General features: G+C 44.5%; 1 protein-coding gene across 1 annotated transcript; it reads right to left on the reverse strand.

Annotated features, from left to right (window-relative positions):
* Positions 1-1,320: 1,320 nt before the first annotated feature.
* Positions 1,321-16,660, reverse strand: HAO2 (hydroxyacid oxidase 2). Its single transcript, XM_022583943.2, has 7 exons — positions 16,522-16,660; positions 14,652-14,803; positions 12,655-12,938; positions 11,215-11,424; positions 6,777-6,935; positions 6,336-6,405; positions 1,321-2,438 (listed from the first exon to the last, which is right to left on the reverse strand). The coding sequence occupies exons 1-7, from the start codon at positions 16,650-16,652 to the stop codon at positions 2,383-2,385; spliced, it is 1,062 nt and encodes a 353-aa protein (XP_022439651.1). The 5' UTR covers positions 16,653-16,660; the 3' UTR covers positions 1,321-2,382.
* Positions 16,661-20,629: the final 3,969 nt, after the last annotated feature.

Here is a 20,629-nt window from a genome sequence, read left to right on the forward strand (position 1 = left end):
TGCTGCAGGACTGTGTTCTCTGTGTTTCCCATGCTATCTAATGTTCTCTTGACCTTGGTTATGTGGGATAAGCTGGGCAAAAGTGGAACTGTACTATGGCGTGAGTTCACGCAGCAAAGTGTCGACCCAGGAATGATAGGAGACTTTTCATGTCTTTTGGCTTAGGTAGTGACCAGTTCGGCTTGGCTCTGTCCTAACTCACTGTTTTCCCTCTGGGACTTCTATACTTCTCCATATGTGGCAGTGCAGTTCGATCCAGCTTTGTCTTTTTGGATTAATTCATTTAACAAATATTTACTGAAAGCCTTCCATGGTGTTGGGCATGGTTCCATGTGCTGGGAATGAAGAGGTGACCACAACTGATAAATGTGGCTGTGCAGCTGAAGATTAGCAATAAACAAACAAAGGATAAGTTAACTGCCAATTGTAGTAAGTGCTGGGAGGGGAAAAAAAAAACAGGGTAATGCGATGAGTGAAGTAGAGCCTATTCTAGATAGGACAGTCAGGGAACTCTCACTTGATTGGGGCAGTGGCTTTTAAACTGAGATCTAAGTTTCTAGAAAGAGCCAATCATAGAAAGAGATTGGGGAAGGACATTTTATGTAGAGGGGATAGTAAAGGTGACAGTCTAGAGGCAAAAAAGAGTTTGGCTTGTTTAAGGAATAGAAAGGAGGCATTATGGCTGGGGCATAGTGAACGAAGGGGAGAGTGATAAAGGATTTGCAAGAACATGATCCTACAGTGCCCCGAAGAGCTGACGATCAGTGTAGAACTGATACTGAGTGGAATGGGAAGCCGCAGAAAGGCCTTAAACAGGTGAGGTATAGGATTTGCTTGTACTTAATAAATCTATCAGATTGTTGTATAGAGAACAGAATGTAACAAGGAGTGAGAGAACATGGGGAAACTAGTTATGAAGTTATTTATTTAGGGCACTGGAAATTCATCCTTAACTTTCTTGTTGACTTCAAGCGTCAGATCTTATCCAGCTGGATGCCCCTGCTCTAGAAGTCTATTTTTGCTGACTACTAGTCTGGGGAATTTTTACTCTGGTAGGGCATCTATTCATTTTTCCATCTCTCCTTTCACCCACGTATCTTCAGTCCATCCACCCACCCATCCATCCATCCATCCATCCATTCACCTATCCATCCATCCATCTGTCCATCCCACAAACGTTTATTGAGATGCTGCTATATGCCAAGCCCGGTACCAAGTATATAGTTTCTTGCTCAGAGCCATGTCCAGTCTATTAGTGGTGAGATACAAATAAATAAACATAACACATTATAATAAGGATTGTAATCGTATAATGTGCAAAACACAATAGGAAACACTTAACAAGTAGCCAGGTAAGAATAGGTGACGTTTGAACAAGGTCTTGAAAGATGAATAGGAATTTGCCAAATAATAATAATAAAAGCTACTTTTTTTTTTTTAAAGGAACATTTATTTATTTATTGGCTGTGATGGGTCTTCGTTGCTTCACGCAAGCTTTCTCTAATTGCAGCGAGCGGGGGCTACTCTTCATTGCCATGCGCAGGCTTCTTATTGTGGTGGCTTCCCTTGCTGCGGAGCATGGGCTCTAGGCTTGCGGGCTTCAGCAGTTGTGGCACGCGGGCTCAGTAGTTGTGGCACGCGGGCTCAGTAGTTGTGGCACACGGGCTTAGTTGCTCTGCAGCATGTGGGATCTTTCAGGACCAGGGATCGAACCTGTGTCCCCTGCGTTGGCAGGTGGATTCTTAACCACTGTGCCACCAGGGAAGTCCCAAAGCTGCTATTTCTTAAACACACTAGAACTCTGAACTTTACATACATTATCTCAATCTTTCTCCCGTCCTAGCGAGCTAGGTAGTATAATCCCCATTTTATAGACAAGGACATGGAAGAACAGAGAGATCAAAAAACTTTCCCAAGTCACAGTCCTGTCAATCCTATGTCTGTATGACTCCAAAGCCTATGCTTTTAACTATATTATTTCCCTATTATCTACAGATAGGAGTATAATTTTTGTTGGGGAATATTTTATATGTATAGCTCTTCTGTCTAGAGTGCATATTTACATAGCTGTTTCATAGAAACATAGTATATTCAAAAATTTTAATCCACTAGCTACTTCAGTCATTATTGAACTGCCCTTTTCAGAAGTCTTCTTTCAGAGGAGGATTTTAGGCAAGAGAACAGCATATACAAGGCAGTGAGGCAAAGAAGAGCATCGGCACATTTGAGGAATATGAGGGATTGGGGGTGGAGTGGTTGAGGGTGCAGGGGATGAGCCTGTGGACAGGATGGGACCGAGGCAGGATGGCATCACACACCCTATTAAGATTTTGTCTTCTTCCTGTGGGCGAACTCAGCAGTCAGTCCCTTCACTCTCTTTCTCTACATCCTGGAGAACTGGATCAGGTCCCGACTGATCTCGTCAACCGACCGGCAGCCTAAAAGAACCATGTAGTTAAAAAGCTCATTTCTCTAAAACCCCAGTCACCTACCCCACTGTGGGGAAGAGATGGTCTAGTGGGAACAAGCTTGACTTGACCCTTGTGCTCACCCTGATTAAATGTTATGTAATCATCTAATTCTGATTGCACTGGGAATTATTTCGTGAGCCTGTGCCTGTGTCTTCTTTTAAAACAGCCATGTCAAAACGGCATGGCAAAAACCATATTTCGGCCTTTTGAAAAATCACTTTCTGTGCAGTGGATACACTTGACCTTTATCTCCATCGTGATAAGGACACAGGAAGTATCTGTCACGGAGGCATATGACTCAGGGAAAGCAGACAAGATAGGGCGAGTGTTTCATACAACTGCCCTCTAAGAAAAAGTTTTGTAAAACGCAACACCCGTCTTCGGTGGAGGAGCTTCATTAAAATGCAAAACTGGGACTGTCGCTGAGATGAGACACAGGGATTGGAGACAGTGACTCCAGACAAATGTCAAGAGAGAAGGGAAAAAGAGAGAACACGAGCTGGAGAACTGTAGGCGCAGAAGACAGTGAGACATCACTGGTGATAAGAGGATGTATAACGTCTCACTTGAAGTTCTTTCCCCATCTGTGGTGTATGTACCGTCACCTCCCAAAACCTAACTAGCAAATTGTATTACTCACAAAAGTATAACTAATGAGAGGGTCTTTTCCCAAAAATGGAAGCGGAGGAAATGGTTGAGCTTCATGCCCGCGTGGATTATAAGGGACAGAAACAGCAGGTGTGCAATACATAAATAACCCGTAAAATGAATTAAGTCAGCAGAAGCAGGAATTCAGAGCCAGAGGTGCTCTCGTCAGAACTGACAATGAGTTTGAGAGCTCTGGGTTTCCACAGGGCAGACAGAATAGTGCAGCGTCAGAGCAGGCAGACCTCCTCAAGGAGCACAGAGATGCCAATATATAATCTCTGCTTATATATTGTAGTAGAAATAAATATTTAAATTATGGGAAAATGTCTCAGTAGTTGCATCAAAGTGTTGCGATTCCATTTTGAGATGTGAAGTATCTGTTCACATCTAAGCCCTGGTGATATCTGTGTACTTGTTATACTTATCAGTGTAAACTCATCAGAATGGGTCAGGGTCCCACAAGGTACCAGGGACATTGCCTTACTCTTGGTAGAGGTTCAGTAAAAGTTTAAGAGTGAATGCATAATTACAATGTATTCCTGCTTTTTCATTACTGTAAATTATGTGGATATTCACACTAAAAACTTTGGCTAAATTAAAGCAAAGTGGTTAATTCCCAGCAATAAATCTGAAGAAGATTCATATACTCTTCTGATTTAGCCCCCTCGCCTTACAAGGGATGAGAACTGAGTAAGGTGTGTGCAGGCTTGTGCTGATATGATTTATATGTGCACATTTTTGTTTTTTAAGACAAATCACAGTTTTACCCTTTCTATAAATATAATTTCAGCAACTGGTCTCACAGTTAGAAAAACGTTAATTTTAAACTTCTTTTGCTTTCAACCGTAGTGCAAATAGTGTTCTCCTCCCAGGTCTGTGATGTCTCAGGGTTATAAGGGGAGAATATCACACATTTCTAGGGGAATTAGGGAAGAGTAGTCATATTGACTGATCACCTCCTGGGTGCCAGGTTTGTGTTAAGGCATCTGAGATGCAGTGTGCAGGGAAAAGCTAAGGGGTGACAGAATCTCTGGGGTTTCACATCATGATTTCGCACTTTAGTGAGTTCCACCAAAAACACAGCGCCCCCTTCAGCTGAGACCCCCTCTCCCCGGGGACTAGACTGTGGGGTGTCTTTCCTGGGGGAGCGACACACACAGAGGATGCCGAGGGATGGCCGTCGGCCTAGGTTTTCTATTCTTCCTCTTCCTCCCCAAACCCTCCTCTCCGCCCCACATTTGGTTGTTGATTAGTAATTTTTCTATACATTTAAAACAATACATTCTCACTGTAGAACAATTAGAAGGAAAGAAATATAAAAAGTCAGGCATAAAAGTGTTCATAATCCTGTTTTTTCCTTCTTTTTTTCCTGCCCCCTTTAAAAAAGGGTGCTCTCCATGCTCTATTTCAGAAAAAGATTTTCCAGCCACCATTTCCACCCCCAATGGTTGTTAAATATAAACCTTTGGTGGAATAAAAAAGCTTTGTTATTGTGAATTCCCCCAATAGGCTTCTGTTAAAGAAGTTCAGATATCATTTCACAAGGACAGGAGAAAATATTTGGGGGAGCAGGAGAAGTCACCTCAATCTCCTGGAATCTGCAGAAACCATAGGTCTTCCCATCCCTCTCCCCACAAACCCCCCCACCCCCGAGGGGCAAAACGCACCAATACGATATTTGTTCACACTTGTGTTCTCCCCTCCCTCAAGGGAGCGACTTGGGTCATTTATTGCCTTATCTTCATAGGCTTTGGCCCAAGATGGACAGTCCCGGTCCTTGACTCCTTAATCCAGTTCCCTTTTTTTTCTTTTAAACTGCTAAGTGGAAAGGGGCTGGTGCTGGCATTAATGCCGATCTAAGTTTTCTAGCTTGTACTACTCAAGCCCAAAAGGGTGAGTCTGCAGCCCCAGTGGACACCATGCAACTTGGACGCTGAGTACAAGATACTTGTCTAAATATCAGATCAAAACCAGACTTGAAAAGACCTGGACGTCTTGCCTTGTGCCTAGCACATGTCAGGTGCTCAGTCACATCATCTACAGAAATAAGTTAATGACGTGGAAGCAGTCTTGACTCCACTTCAGAGCTCTCAATTCATTATTTCCTTACTTCTGGAGGAGGTTTCTGTTATCACCATATTTTAGAATTGAGGCGTGGGTGGAGGTCTTATTGGGGGTCGTCTTGTCTGTCTCTCACATTGCAATTGATTACCATCTATAGCAGACTGTCGAAGACAGAGCTATTGGCCATCGGCATTTGGGCGGGACAATTCTTTTCTGTGAGACAGCTCCAAGCATTTTAGGATACTTAGCATTTCTGGTCTTTGAGCACTAAATACCTCCAGTACCCACCCTGTATCATTGTGCCGATGAGAAAAAAATAAACTGACCCCCCCGAACAAAACGCCCCTGAAGAGAGAAGTTACCATCATTAGTTGAGAGCCACTATTTTACTCTCTGGGATTCCAGGCTTTGCTAAACACATATGTTATTTTGTTTTGTTTTGTTTTGTTTTTGCGGTACACGGGCCTCTCACTGTTGTGGCCTCTCCCGTTGCGGAGCACAGGCTCCGGACGCGCAGGCTCAGCGGCCATGGCTCACGGGCCCAGCCGCTCCGCGGCATGTGGGATCTTCCCGGACCGGGGCACGAACCCGCGTCCCCTGCATCGGCAGGCGGACTCTCAATCACTGCACCACCAGGGAAGCCCAGCACATATGTTTTTATGAGCACTGCTTTACAGTCATCTCATTTTTGACTGAAATAGCCTGCCTGTAACTTCGAGACATTCATGCTTGTCTTGCTGTCTGTGGTTATGCAGGATGATGCGTCTCCTTCTCCCCGTTCTGTCCTCCTGTTTGTTTCTATCTCCCCAGCTCCTCCATGCTTCCCCTATGACATAATTTCTCTACTCTTCACAGCCCATGAATATTACTTAAAAGATGACACACAGAACCACATCTGACAAGCCTGATAGGATCTGAGCAGGCTAGAGTAAAACGGGACCCTCTTTCCCCAAATCAGAAATTGCATTTGATTTTGTAGTAGATGTATCACATTTTGAGTTCGTGCTTAATCTTTGTCTGGCACATTTCCTCCCTGTTCTTTCCTTTGGGCGTCACTCGGTCTGGGAAAGGCGAGCTAGAAGGGCCACTGCTCCTGTTCTTTAGACGGCCTGTTTTCAGTTCTGAATCAGGAAAAGAATTGTAAAAACTTACCTGTCAGGGTCATGGAAGTGTGGAATTCATTTTTTAAAATGTTCAAAACTTCCTCAACACCATGTTCACCCTGCTCCCAAGACAGAGAGAGAGAGAGAGAAAAGGAGAGACAAAAAGAGGCATGAAGGAACATTCTGACTATGTGCTGAGTATAAATTCTAGGTGAGCTCAGAGCTGTGCTGGGGAGGATGGGGCTACCTGTGAAATTAGAACTTTGTTGGGGATAATGGAAAGCAAAGAGGAAAATGTAGGGTGACAGCTCTTGAAAATGGGCAACATGCTGCCGAGGAAGCATGGTGGAGCTGGAGAGGAGTCACTGTCCTTCAGAATCTGTGGCACCTTCCAACAAACGGCCAAACTTGGGGGTTAAACCACAGAAATGCATGGAAACGAATGAGAAGCGTGGTACCTTCCGGATGGTTTTCACTTTGCCACTCTCACCTTGTAGGCAAGACCCCATAGGATGGGTCTCCCCAGAAAAACGCATTTAGCCCCGAGGGCCAGAGCTTTCAGCACATCATTGCCGGTTCGGATGCCACCATCCAGGTACACTTCAATTTTCCCTTTCACAGCAGCCACCACTTCTGTCAAGGCATCGATCTGAAAAGGACAGACAAGTGTGGGTCAAGGGATTTCCCTTTTGACTCTCAGCGTGTCAGGGGACAGCAGTGCCCCCTCAGCATGGGCTGGTACCAGGAGGTCCAAGCGGGGGCGATGCCTAACTTTTCCTCCCCTCCCGTGCTTGAGGCTGCAGGTGCCTATCAAAGCAGTGCAGCCACATTCCCAAGGTCCAGGGACTTTCTGCAGGCTCCCCGTTCTGCCATTTTCTGCTCCAACAGAGACAGAGCAGAAACCTTTTTCTTCCTCTTCACATCCCCTAGGGGACATTTTCCATTTGTGGTGTTCACTTTAATGCTCTTCTTTTTAAAGAACATTTTGACTTTTGATTTTCTTCCACTTTTTCTGTTTCTAAGGCGGCACAGCTAGAAATGCTTTCCATTGCTAAGGCCCTAAGTCTTTTTGGCGAAACAAGTGTGATCGGCCATGACCCTAGCGTCTGGACCACAGCCTGTTCAGTGTAACTGCGCTGTACATCATTCCTAATACACCACATTTGAGCAACTTGTTCCTGACTCCTTTGGGGGTTACCTGAGACATGGGATAGGTATGCAGCAGGAACATTGTAAAACTAGGGTTGAAGACTTCGAAAGACAAAATAGAAACAGCTGATCACTCTGGCCTGGTTGCTCCGCTGGACCTTTTCTCTCACCTTGTCTCTTTCATTCCATGATCTTTGGTCAACAGGCCTTGTGCACCTAAGGTGCCGCAGACCAAGCTGTGTTCCTCCAAGTCTATAAGGAAGAGTGGCTGCAGAGTCTAGGAGGAGGGTCCTGGAGGAAAAGGTTCTGGAACTGCCTCGGGGGCTCCTGTTCTGTGCCTCACTGAGGAATGACCAGAGAGGAGAAGTAGAAACTGGGCCCCTAAGAGGACTTGTGCTGCCAAAGGCATCAATTGGAATTCTACCTGAACAAGATCCTTCACTGAGACTGAGCAGAGTATGAAATCAGGGAGGAAAGAACTTTGTACTTTAATTTACAAGTGGAGGAGAATTGAATACGTCGTGACTTACATGCAAAGACTGGAGGGAATTCATATCCAAATAAGGGGTATTTTTACAGTCCCACCATGGTATTATTTGGAATATTTCTACAAACTATTTCTACAAATATTGCGAGAAATGAATAAATATACTTGTGCAAGGACTCTTCTAGTGAGCCATAGTGCACAACGGAGCTGACAGTAATTTGAGAAACAGAATAGGGAGTGAATTTCAGCCTAGGGTTCAGTGTGGTTTGAGAATTAATTTTTGATAATCCAAAACAGGGCATTCATTGGAGCCTTCTGGTGATAAAACCTGGCTGATCCTTTTCCCTGGTTCCAGGAGGACGTACAGGGGTTTTAGATATGGAATCTTATAGAGATGGAACTTCGCTCAGAGAGTCACATCCCTCACAAGGAGGGAACTGGGTTGAGAAGACTGAGGAAATTAACCCCAGCACAAAATTTAAGGGGTGCCAAAAATATAAATAATATTTGAAGACAAAATTTTAAAAAATCAAAGGGCAAACTTTGACCTGTGAGCTGGGGGCTTGTTTTGATAAATAAAGTTTTATTGGAACCAGGGCCAGGATTACAGTGAGATGAGTGAGGCAGTGTTATGCAAGTGCAGGGACGGATCCTGTCTTTATTAAAAATGTTGATATTTTGTTCACCACAGATTTTTTGCATTAAATTTCAGTTTTTCAAAGACTGTATGAAACTATTATATACCTTACTCAGTTTTTCTGGTACCTTCTAAAATTTTGAGCCAAGGGTGGGTTTCCCACTAGCCTCACACTAATCTTGGTGCTGTCCCTGGTGGACCTTGGGTTTGGTTGTTAGGTCAAATGGCCTGGGAGAACAACATGCTGATCAACGTAATGGGGCAGGAGAAATTCTTCTTGTTCTGGCGCCTGCCTTTGCCAACACTCATTCTCTATTGAGGAAGTGCAGTGGGAAAATTAGTTGGCCACTTTTTCCCACTCCTTACTCAGTCCTCCCCAAGGGGGCAAGACTAGCTAAACTGATTAGTGAGGGAAAGCCGATTGTATTATATTTTATTAGCATTTTCTCAAAAGTCAATACTCTACCCTGTTTGCTGCTAGTTGGTGAGGGCCTCTTTGCTTTCTCCTCCTATTGTCAGCACAGTTGGGACAGCTCAGGACCTGCTAAGCTCTTTTGCATCCTCTATTCTGTCAGTTACGAGGTGTGTGAGAGATAGCTTTGTGGGCATCCTTGCAGGAGTTGGGTGAGAGAGCTCAGCGTGTGTTCTGAAGACCTGTGTTCTTCTAAGGTCTTAGGTCAAGAGTTGGGATGGAAAGTAGGAGGCCTGACCGTTCCCTGCAGTTCAGCTCTTACGGAGAGTCATAGTAAAGTGTGCCCCTTGCTCTCCATCATTTCGTATGCCTGTTTGCTATCAGGTAGAGCCCGGTGGAGAGGAGAAGGCCAGTGATTGGTACTTGAAACCCCCAAGCTTCACAAGCCTTGAAATGTACAAACTGGCTGATGTAGCTTTTCTATTTCCTGGAATTTTTTTTAAAGAAGTAATTGAATATGTGCTAAAGATTTAAGGATGGTCACTGATGTGTTGTTTAAAATAGTGAATGCTTGGAAGCAATCCAGATGTTCAACCATAGGAAGCTGGTCATATAAATTGTCTATTCATATTACGCAACATTAAAAACAAGAAAGCGGGCTTCCCTGGTGGCGCAGTGGTTGAGAGTCCGCCTGCCGATGCAGGGGACACAGGTTCGTGCCCTGGTCCGGGAAGATCCCACATGCCGCCGAGCGGCTGGGCCCGTGAGCCATGGCCGCTGTGCCTGCGCGTCCGGAGCCTGTGCTCCGCAACGGGAAGGGCCACAACAGTGAGAGGCCCGTGTACCACAAAAAAACAAAAACAAAAACAAAAAAAACCAAGAAAGCATATCTACTGAAATAAAATGAGTTCGATATATTAATACATGGAAAGAAGAAAATTACATAATATCATGTATAGTTTTCAAACCTAAAATGTTATGGCCACATTAAGTTGATTACCAAACTGTTGTCAGTATGATAGTGCTTTTTATCTTATTCTTTTTGCTTATGTATATTTTATAGTTTACTTGTGGTGAACATGTCTTACTTATATAATAACAAGGCCAAAAAAGACTTTAGAGGAAAAAAACCCACTTCCCTTTCTCAAAATGGGTCAAGTGGCAATAGAAGAATCTCTTGAAAAATATAAGCTATAAATCTCCATGAAAATAAATTAACAATTGGACTTCCCCGGTGGCACAGTGGTTAAGAACTTGCCTGCCAATGCAAGGAACACAGGTTCAATCCCTGGTCCGGGAAGATCCCACATGCTGAGAAGCAACTAAGCCTGTGTGCCACAACTACTGAGCCTGTGCTCTATAGCCTGCAAGCCACGACTACTGAGCCTGTGTACCTAGTGCCTGTGCTCTGCAACAAGAGAAGTCACAGCAGTGAGAAGCCCGTGCACCGCAATGAAGAGTAGCCCCCCTTGCTACAACTAGAGAAAGCCTGCATGCAGCAACAAAGACCCAAAACAGCCAAAAAAAAAAGAATTAAAAAAAAATTTTTTAATAATTTTTAAAAAAAGAAAATAAATTAACAATTAACTCCCTTAAAAAGTTCTTCCCCTTCCTCCCTCCTTTTCTTTCTCTTTCCCCAAACTCCATCTATAAGGGACAAATTCATAAGTTAGGGGAAAAATTAGACTGTCCCAGATTTTTAGCAAAGGATTCATAGGGCATTTTTAAGTTTCACTGTGAAAGACAGTTATTTATTAGCTTCAGTTAGGCACTGTTTCTTCCTGGGATGTGTCATATGAGAAAAGATGAGGTTCCAATCCATGCAGACAGGCAAGCTTCCAGCTGAATGCTTCTTCCAGAAGGCAGGAGACCTCCATGCCTTGGGAACAACTCTTCTATCAGATTTCACCTTAAACACTTACTGTGTGAATTCAGACAAGTTACTTAACATCTCTAAACTCTAGTATCCTCATCTGTAAAATATGGATACTAATGCCCATCTTGCAGGACTGTTTTGAGATTTAGAGATGACATACGTTGAGTTTGTAAAAATAGCCTGGCACACACTAGGCTATTATTAATGATTCGAAGTCCTTAACAATTCGCAGGTAGATATGAGCACAGGTGGTTAGGGGGAGGGGAATGTGCACCAAATTGCACAGAGTACCTTGCTGTGGACACACATATACACACACACAACAGAGCACTCACAAACACACCCAGGCTGAAGTCATCCTACTTACAGAAGCAGGAACCTCATCAAGCTGCCTCCCACCATGGTTGGAAACAATGATGCCATGGACATTGTGCTTCACAGCTAACTCTGCATCCTCTTTTGTCAAGATCCCCTTAAGGATGATGGGCAATCGAGTCATGCTCTGAAACCAGGAGAGATCATCCCAGCAGATGGATGAGTCAATGGGGGACATCTGGAGATAAGGCATTAAATTTCCCTGTGGGGGAATAAAAGAGAACTTTAGTCCTGAACTCCTTCAAGACTCCCATTCCAAAGATGGGACACATTTGGAGAGCCACCAAAAGCTTGAAAAGAGGGCCCACAAAACCCAACACTTCTTCTAGCTCCTTTTCCTAACAAAATTTGTGTAAAAGACTTTTACTTCCATTGCTTATTCATTAACCATTACTTGTGTCCCTGCTCAATAATTATGCCAAGATCTGGGCACATAAAGACAAATAAGACACAGTCCTCACTTAAAAAAAAAAACAACAAACACCTCAGAGTTTAGTAAGTGAGATAGATAAGCAAAAACATTTATAGGCCATTGCGATGTGTTATGATTGAGATATGCACAGGGTAACAAGAACTAAGCAATACTTCAACAATCTTAAGTCAGATATTATCCAATATTTATCTTGGCTCACCATGTGAGTCAAATATCTATAGATCCCAATGTGTCCCTGGAATCTAAGATTCCAGAAAACCTCAAGGCCAATTTGTGGTTAATGAGTAGAACTGTTGAGTCACTTGGCTGGGTATCAGAGCTGCCCGTTGGCTGAAAAGGCTGATATCACTACCTCTAATGTAGCCAAGGGATTCCAACTTTACCATGGCTTTCTCTCTCTGGGGCACTCCATCCCATTGGACTACAGGATTTTAATGGGAGAAGTGCCCTTTGTAGTCACCTTGTCTAAACAAGTGTGCTGTAGCACTCTGGTGCCCCGTGGATGAGTTCTAGGTGTGCAGAGATATTTCCTCCCCAGTTTTCAAGGGAGGAGGGTGGGGCTTGGGCTGACTACACACCATGGGCCATTCACCTTGGGTATGAGCATCCTCTTCAGATAGTCAATTTATCTAAGTATGCCATCCAGACTGAGCATTTTCTAAATGTGGCATAAAGTAGAAAATGTTGGAAGAACTTTGTAGTTTGCTCTCCTATTTCATGAAAAAATCCTCTCCCTAGCTCTCCTACTTCCCAGAACCCAGCCCTGCCCAGAACATTTCTGGGCTGCCAGGGATGGGAAAGAACATTTTGTCTTATATTCTGCTTGTCTGGAAGTTCCGGGCAGCAGGAACCACATCTGCTTCTTGAACTGCTGCATCCCTAGTGCCTGGCACAGAACAGGTACCCAATGACTTCTTGAGGAAAGAAAGAAAAGAGGAAAGAGGGATGGAAATCTACCTCCTGTAACGCCTGCCCGCTTGGCTCTGGTATCTTTCCTACCTTCTCAGGTGATCCGAGATCTTTTAGCAGTAAGTTCTTCATCAAGTTCACTTGGTTTGTAATGTTGTGTCGTCTGTTGCCAATTTTGGGTACATCCACAGTGATTACCAGAGCTTTGAAACCCAGGGATTCTACCTTTTGGATCAGCTGTTTGTTTAGCTGCCTGTTTGGGTGCACGTACAGTTGGAACCATCGCAGGCCCCCGGGGGCAGTGGCAACAATGTCTTCAAGGCTACAGCTGGCATACGTGCTGGTGATGTAGCAGATACCGGCTGCTTGCGCAGCTGCAAAGCAAAGGACACAACTCAGGTTGGAGGGCAGAGGCATTCTGAACTGGGGTGAGATGCCCTAGGAGTCTGTGTTGCCTCTGGCCAGCTTGCCCTGTGAGTGAAGATAAAGCTTGACTTCATTCTGCTTCCCTGTCAGGCAGGCAGGCATTGCACGTGTTTGATCAGATTGTCTGGGTCCTCCTCTGTATAACCTGTCTAACAAACTCTGTGTTGCATATTAAAATATTTCAGGCTAGAGATGACGTTGAGTCCCCAGAACGATTTGAAGATGTTGCGGCTTTCAGATAGGAAATGGGCTTCTTGTGAACTCATCAATGAAGCAGAAGGGAATTAAAGAAGGCAAAGGATGAGAAAACGTAATTCCAATGGAGAGGGATGAGCTTTGCAGCAGAAAAAACATGCTATCTGGAGTTAGAAGAATGTGAGTTCTACCACTTCTTAGCTGTGTGGCCTTGAGTCTCATTTTCTTTATCTGTAAAAGGGCGGGGTGGGGGATAATAATACCTCTCTTATAGGGTTGTTGCAAGATTAAATAAGATACTAGCTATGGAAGCATTTTTTTAAATTATGAAGTGAGGTACTATACAAATACTAGGGATAATGAGGATGATGACGATGGTGACAATGATGTGCTGATCGCATCTTTCTCATTTCTCACTTTAATCATTTTCAGGGGATTCCCCAACAGGTTAATGTCACTACCATCCTACAACCCATGGGCAGAGAATTTGACCTAATCACAATGAATATTTTCAATTCCTCTTGTCAACAGGAGGTACCCCATTCTCCTGCTCCACCCCCAAAACAACACAGCACACTCAACCATGAAGATTTTGTAAAGCAGTCATATTCATACAGGGTATTCATATTTCAACTTAGCCAAATTTGGTTCCTAACCTGATGGATGTCACTTTCAGCTCTAGAATCCATGGATTCATTGCTTCCTATATCACAGAGTCAAAGGAAAAGACCCCAGGGAAGCCATGGGCAAGTTGAGCAAAAACAGATTTGGCTTCGGGTGAAGATTACAAATGAGTCACAGGAATATTTTTACCCCCTGCCCTTCCTTTCTCCTCTCCTCTCCTTTCCTTCTCTTCTCTTCTTATTTTTTAGTGGTGGCAGATGAGGGAAGAGAACTCAGGGGTACTAGGAAGGAAACAAAACCCAGTGAAAAACTTTTTGTCAAATAAGATGATCAAGTCAACGGAGGAGAAGGGAAATGGAACATTTGGACAAGAGCACCTGCCAGGGCCTTGTGTTAGGGCTTAACGTCATGACTTTCTCCTCATCCTAAATTCAGAGGCACACTGTTCAGTCCCAGCCCTGGCGCATGAGGGTTCAAAGAGAGCCCTACGCTTGGGGCCACACTGAGCAGCCCTTTCCCCCCAGATGCTGTGTCAGAGGGGCCAGTCAGTGCCCCTCTTCCTTGGGATGGCTTGGTGGGATTTTCACCTCCTATTCACCTGTAGCTCCCTCCCCCCCAACCATTCTTTATAATGGAAAATTGGTATTTTCTCAATCTTAGGTGAAATGTTATGCAAATGTAGCTTTAAGCATTCATTTTCCTACCCTTAATTCCAACCAGATTGCTGTCCCTAAGCCCCTTCTCTAGAGAAATTCTGGAGCTGTTTGCCCCTGCTCTGAAGGACACCTCTGCACACTTTAAGGCCCTTGGGAAGGGAGCCTCAAGGTGGGCTGGGTTCACACCTCTGGCTGTGCTCATTTCTCCATCAGGCCAGGCAAGGCAGTGGAAACCCGTGGGTGCGATGCAAATGGGGGTGCTGATCTCCTCCCCTTGGATTGTGGTCCGCGTGTCCACCTTTGACACATCTTTCAGGTACCGGGGACGGAGGCGGATTCTGTGCTGGACAACAAAGAGATTTTCTATCGGTGGGATGACTCACCAGCACGGAGGCACAGCTTAGCGCTGTGTCCGGATTCCTGACACAGATCTAGACCACACTGGGTCCCGAGAAACCACTGGCGGAGTCAGTTGGCTGGTAGCTGAGTAGGCAGCATAGACAAGCTAGAGGCTCTGCTCCTCCGGAAGCCTCTCCCAACCCCCTATTCCACATTAACCCCGCCTTCTCTGAACTCCCGGTACACATATGGTCCACGCTGTTCCCTGCCTTTCTCCGTCAGAGGACTGTGTCTTGGAGCTGTGCCTCCCTGACCAGACTGTCGGCACTTGGATGCTTTGATTGATCCATCTTAACAAGGACTAGAAAGGGAAGGAATAAGCAGGACGGAGTTCCAGTCTCTTCCCTCTTAGGTTGGAAACAAATCTCTATAAAGCAAGAAAAGGTCATAGAAAGAGAATCCCAGAGAATGACCACGACTTTTTTTTTTTTTTTTTTTTGCTAGAGGCTAATTCATTTGAAGATTTGACTTAAACACTACTTTAGAAGGTAGGGAAATTAACAAATAATAATTATATGAAACGAACTTTTAAGTCGAACAGATACTTAGCTTCAGGGTCCAAAAGTGCTTATTTTCCACAACATATTATTATTTCTATACGTAAACTGAGGAAGATTTTTCTGGAAATGCTAATTGTGCAAATTTGGGTAGGAGCCTCAGTTACTTCATCTGTGAAATGGGAATAATAATCCAACTTTCCTAATAGTCTTGTGAAGACACAATGAGATAAAGCAATTGAAGTGCCTAGTATAGTGTTAAACAAGTATGAAAATACAGATAGTGTTCGCCATGCATCCCATTTTCCAGTTTTCTCCTGACCTCTGTATCACAGAGGTCAGCAAACATTTTCTGTAAAGGGCCAGATGGTAAATATTTTAAGCTTTGTGCCATGCGGTCTTTATCACAATTACTCAGCTCTGCTGTCGTAATGCCAAAGCAGCCATGGACAATATGTAGATGACTGAGCATGGCTGTGTTCTAAAATAACTTACTTGTGGACACTGAAATTCTGATTTCATATAATTCGACATATTGCAATTCTTCTTCTTTTGATTTTTTTCAAGCAGTTAAAAATAAAAAAAAAAGCCCATCCTTAGTTTGTGCACCATCCAAAAACAGGCAATGGGCCCGACCTGGCCTGTAGGCTGCTCTTTACTGACCCCTGCTCTACCCGCTGCTGTGCCGCCCAACTCTTCTCCCTTGAATCAATCTTCTTTCATCCCCAAGACTCCTTGGGTCTCCATATTTCCTCCAGCCTTGAGCCCTCTCTCCTGTTCTACCTCCAAGCCAGAAGTTCAGGAGCTCAGGAGATTTAGGTTTACCCAGCCAGCTTCTCCTCCCTGCCCAGGTGGCTGGAGACCTTGGGACTCTTGTCATATCTTGTCAGGGGCAAAGCCGCCGTGATCAGCACTCAGGCGACTCACTTATGGTAGTTCTGCAGAGGCACTGAGATAGATTGTCTCTCCATCCATGCTCTCCTCAGTCACCTGTCTCCCACCAAGAAAATCCCCCCAAATCCCAAACAACAACAGAAACCCATTATTATGTCTTGAGTACTCTATCTTCTTTGGAGACAGAAACCAGAACTGCTACCTTCCAAAGAGCTCTCAACCAGTACACCTTAGCTTAGCAATAGAAAGGATACAGAAGACCAGACTTTTTAAATGCTGCGATGTTGTCATCCCGCGTGAGGCAGTCATCAGCTCCTCCTTCAATAAAATCCCAAGTTGACTTAGACAGCTGCTCCCGTGCATGGGCCTCAAAGTCTGTCAAACACACCAAGGGCATTTCTGGACCTTTAAAGGAAAAGCCAAAACTGACCAAACAAAACCCAATAAGAATACTTCTGATATAGAGGAGAGGGTGGCGGCAGGGTGGACTACAGCATGAAGCTGTTTGGATTCCACATGAACCCCCTGTAACCTTTATCTCAAAGGAGGTGCTGCCAAAGATGCTGATTCCAAGCCCCAAAGCAGGTAGTCATGCTGCACCCCTCCACTGTCCCAAGCCCCTCTCCCAATCCTGGTTATTGGGTCTTTTAAATATCCCTCAGGTCTGTCCCCTCATCTCTAGGCCCACTGCCTCAGATCTAGGTGAGGCCCTGCCACCTCGTATAAGATTATTACAAAAATTTCTTATCTTTGTCTCTTAGCCTTCAGATTCACTCTCCATCTTGTTTCCCTCCAGCTGCCCGGGATCTTTCTAAAAATGCAAGTCTGATCATGGCTCATGTCTTTCAAGTGCCCATGGCATGGCATTCACAGCCTTCCAGGACCTGGTTTCTGCTCACCATCTTCATTTCTTTGTGGCTTTTCCTTGTCTTTTGGGTCACTATGAGCATTTCCTGAGCATACCGGAGATTTATTTCATATTTTTGTGCTCTTTTGGAAGGACATCCATCAGGGTGAGAAAACTGGGTCTGAACAGATACTAATACCTGGAAGTTCTCAGGAATCTCCAGATGTGTGAATACGGGGCTGTAGCTGAGTATCAGGGATGAGGCTGACTTTTGCAACTCCCTGGTTGGGTCATTCAACATGGCTAATTTTGAGACCAAGAAAACAACATATGCTCCCTCCATTCATTGCCATCCCAGTCTGAATCCCGTAAACCTGGAGCTTCTGCTACCACTGCCCCTGAGAGAGGGAAGAGGGCAGTGTTGTGGGGTACATCCTTCCAGTAGGGACAAGGGCAGAGGGAACACAGTAGCTACAGAGATGCTGAAGGCACTGGTAACAGTCAGTCTCAGCTTGTAGAGCTTCTGTGTAAGAGGATTCCTCTAGGAAGGGTGAGGAAATCTGTAGTTCACAGTGCTGCGTGTCTTCCCAGCAGTTGGCAATGGGGTAAGAATTAGCCAAAGGCTCTGAGTAGAAACTGAGTGATTTCCAGGTTATTGTCTGAGGAATAGGGATAAGCCCCAGGGACTAGACTAGGGCTTCAAATACGAATGGGGCAGCTCCTCTAATGAACGAGGGGGCCAAGGAGGCCAGATGAAATGTGGGGTGCTGGGAATCTTGATAGGGGTATGGCTGTGCCAGAATCTAGTTAAGTCATACAGGAAAGTAGTCCCAAATACCCACCTAAAGGGCTAAGCAGAAAGAAGTTATATGACAGACGAGAAACAGCCCCCAGGATGCGCCATGGATTCTGAGAGGAGGCCGGGAGGTGGACTTTGGAGCACAGCCACAGAGCTTTTTATAGCAGCACACCTTGTCAGTGGGTGGGCAGGGAGCAGCTGAGGTGCTGAGTTGAGTTTGACAAAATACAGCAACAATGTCTAACTTATCTCATTCCTATCTGACCCTTCAAAGGCTCAGTAACTTTAATCGAACGAATTAATCATTGTAATTATCCAACTGTATTGCAATCAGTTATTTAAACCTCTGTGTGCATAAAAGAGTTAATATAGCAGGCCTGAGAATGCTAGTCTTCAAAAGGCCTGCATACAAGGTTGGCCCTTGGCTGGAGTCTGGGACCTTGGATTTCAGGAGAGTTCCCACCGTGTTCTGATAAGAATGTCTCTCTGTGTCTAAACTATTTGTACAAACAATGTGCTCTATGCTGAACATCTGCTTTCCCTCTGAGAGTCTAGAATTTTGGTATGGGTTTGGCAGAGCCTGTCCATATGACCAACCCCCAGCAAAAAACCTTGGGCACCAAGGCTCTGAAACGAGCTTCCCTGGGAGACAACATTTCACACGTGTCGTCACAACTCATTGCTGGAGGAATTAAGTGCAGCCTGTGTAGTTCTACTGGGAGAGGACTCTTGGGAGCTTATACTTGGTTTCCTCTAGATTTTGCCCCATGAGCATTTTCCCTTTGCTGGTTTTGCTTTGCGTTCTTTCACTGTAATAAATCATAGCCTCAACTCTCCGCTGTGTCCTTTAGGTCTTCCTCGTGAATCACTGAACCTGAGACCCTCCCCGCCCCAGCACACCTTGCATCTCCAGGCAGTAGGACAGTGTGGGACACTGAGTTGCTGTTCATAAATATTCATTACTTGAATTTAACATTCCCCTGTGTGTCATCCCTCTGCCTTGTGCGATGAGAATACTCCATCCAGTTTCAACTCCCGATGTCTCAACAAATCCCCATATCCTAAACATCACACACTCACAGAAATGTTCTTCTGCAGATTTCTAGCATAAAAACTCAACAGTGGGGGCTTCCCTGGTGGCGCAGTGGTTGAGAGTCTGCTTGCCGATGCAAGGGACACGGGTTCGTGCCCCGGTCTGGGAAGATCCCACATGCTGCCGAGCGGCTGGGCCCGTGAGCCATGGCCGCTGAGCCTGCGCGTCCGGAGCCTGTGCTCCGCGACGGGAGAGGCCACAACAGTGAGAGGCCTGGGTATCGCAAAGAAAACAAAAAAAAAAACCAAAACCCCCCACAAAACTCAACAATGTTTATTTCTAATCCAAGGGAAATGACACAGCTTCACTCAGAATTACTTGCCTGGAACAGGGTGAATTATATCATCTGAAAGCTGCTTGGAAATAAATAAATAACCCAGCATATTTATATATATACCAAACACAGTTTTATCAATTTCTATCTACTATTTCCTCTTCCACCTACTATTTCCTTTTCGATTCCCTGTGAAGTAGACAGAGAAGGTATTAGTCTTTCCATTTTGCATTTGAAGAGAACGGGGCCTAGGAAGCAAGATAACTTGTGAAAGATCAGGCAGTAAATTATTACAGAGGAAGGCTCAGAATCATATCTTCTGGTAGCTTCTAAAGGTAAACATTCTCCATTTTCAATTTCATGGTGCAGACCAAAGTAGTTGGTTCACCTAAATTACTTGTTATATTGAATTTAAAAGAATTTTGTAGGGACTTCCCTGGTGGTCCAGTGGTTAGGACTCCATGCTTTCAATGCAGAGGCCGTGGGTTCAATCCCTGGTCAGGTAACTAAGATCCCACATGCCACGTGGTGAGGCCAAAAAAAAAAAAAAGTTAGCATTAAAAAAAAAAAGGGATTTCCCTGGTGGTCCAGTGATCAGGACTCCACCCTTCCACTTCAGGGGGCACGGGTTCGATCCCTGGTCGGGGAACTAAGACCCCACATGTGGCGTGGCCAAAGCGTAAAAACAAAAAGAATTTTGTAGGGTGAAAATACAATTATGTCGCATTTTTCCTTTTCATAAAGAAAAATGCAACATAATTGTTGCATGAATATTTGTATTAATATCTATTAATATTTCATAGCATATTTAAAGCCTAGTAGAGTCCTGAGCCCATTATTTTTACTAGCAGTCCAATACAAGGCTTATAACTGAAGGGAAGGACAACTGTGTTGTTCAAAGTTTTTCCTATTTGGGAGTGAAACTAAGCACTATATGTTTTTATGTATTTCAGTTTGATCCATACAGGCTTTAAAGCCACCAGAAATTAAAGGGAGGGTGCAAGTTGTCTAACGTGTAAGTGTTTTTTGTATTCCCATTTTATTTGATCTCCATTCCAGTATTTTTTCTTCTTTTATCTTCTACTCCAACTGTGAGAGAGGAAGAGAAAGGGGAGAAAAGGATGAAAATCTCTTGCTCACTGACCAGGAACTTAGCTCACTTAATCTGTTTAGCCTTTTTGTCTAGGGTAAAAAATGATGAGGTGCAACTTGTATACCAGTGATAAGGAAGCTAAAATCTAAGAGCAAGGGCACTCAGTGCTACCTGTTGCTAACGATCTGAAGTTCAAATTGTTTTCCTGGAGTGAGGGAAGGGGGAGGGACATAGACTGGCGCTGGCTGGAACTTCAAGGCGGATTTTG

The sequence above is a fragment of the Delphinapterus leucas genome, chromosome 1, assembly GCF_059928025.1.
Source record: "Delphinapterus leucas isolate spDelLeu-1000000601 "Yukka" chromosome 1, BTC_Dleu_Yukka2, whole genome shotgun sequence".
NCBI lineage: Eukaryota > Metazoa > Chordata > Mammalia > Artiodactyla > Monodontidae > Delphinapterus > Delphinapterus leucas.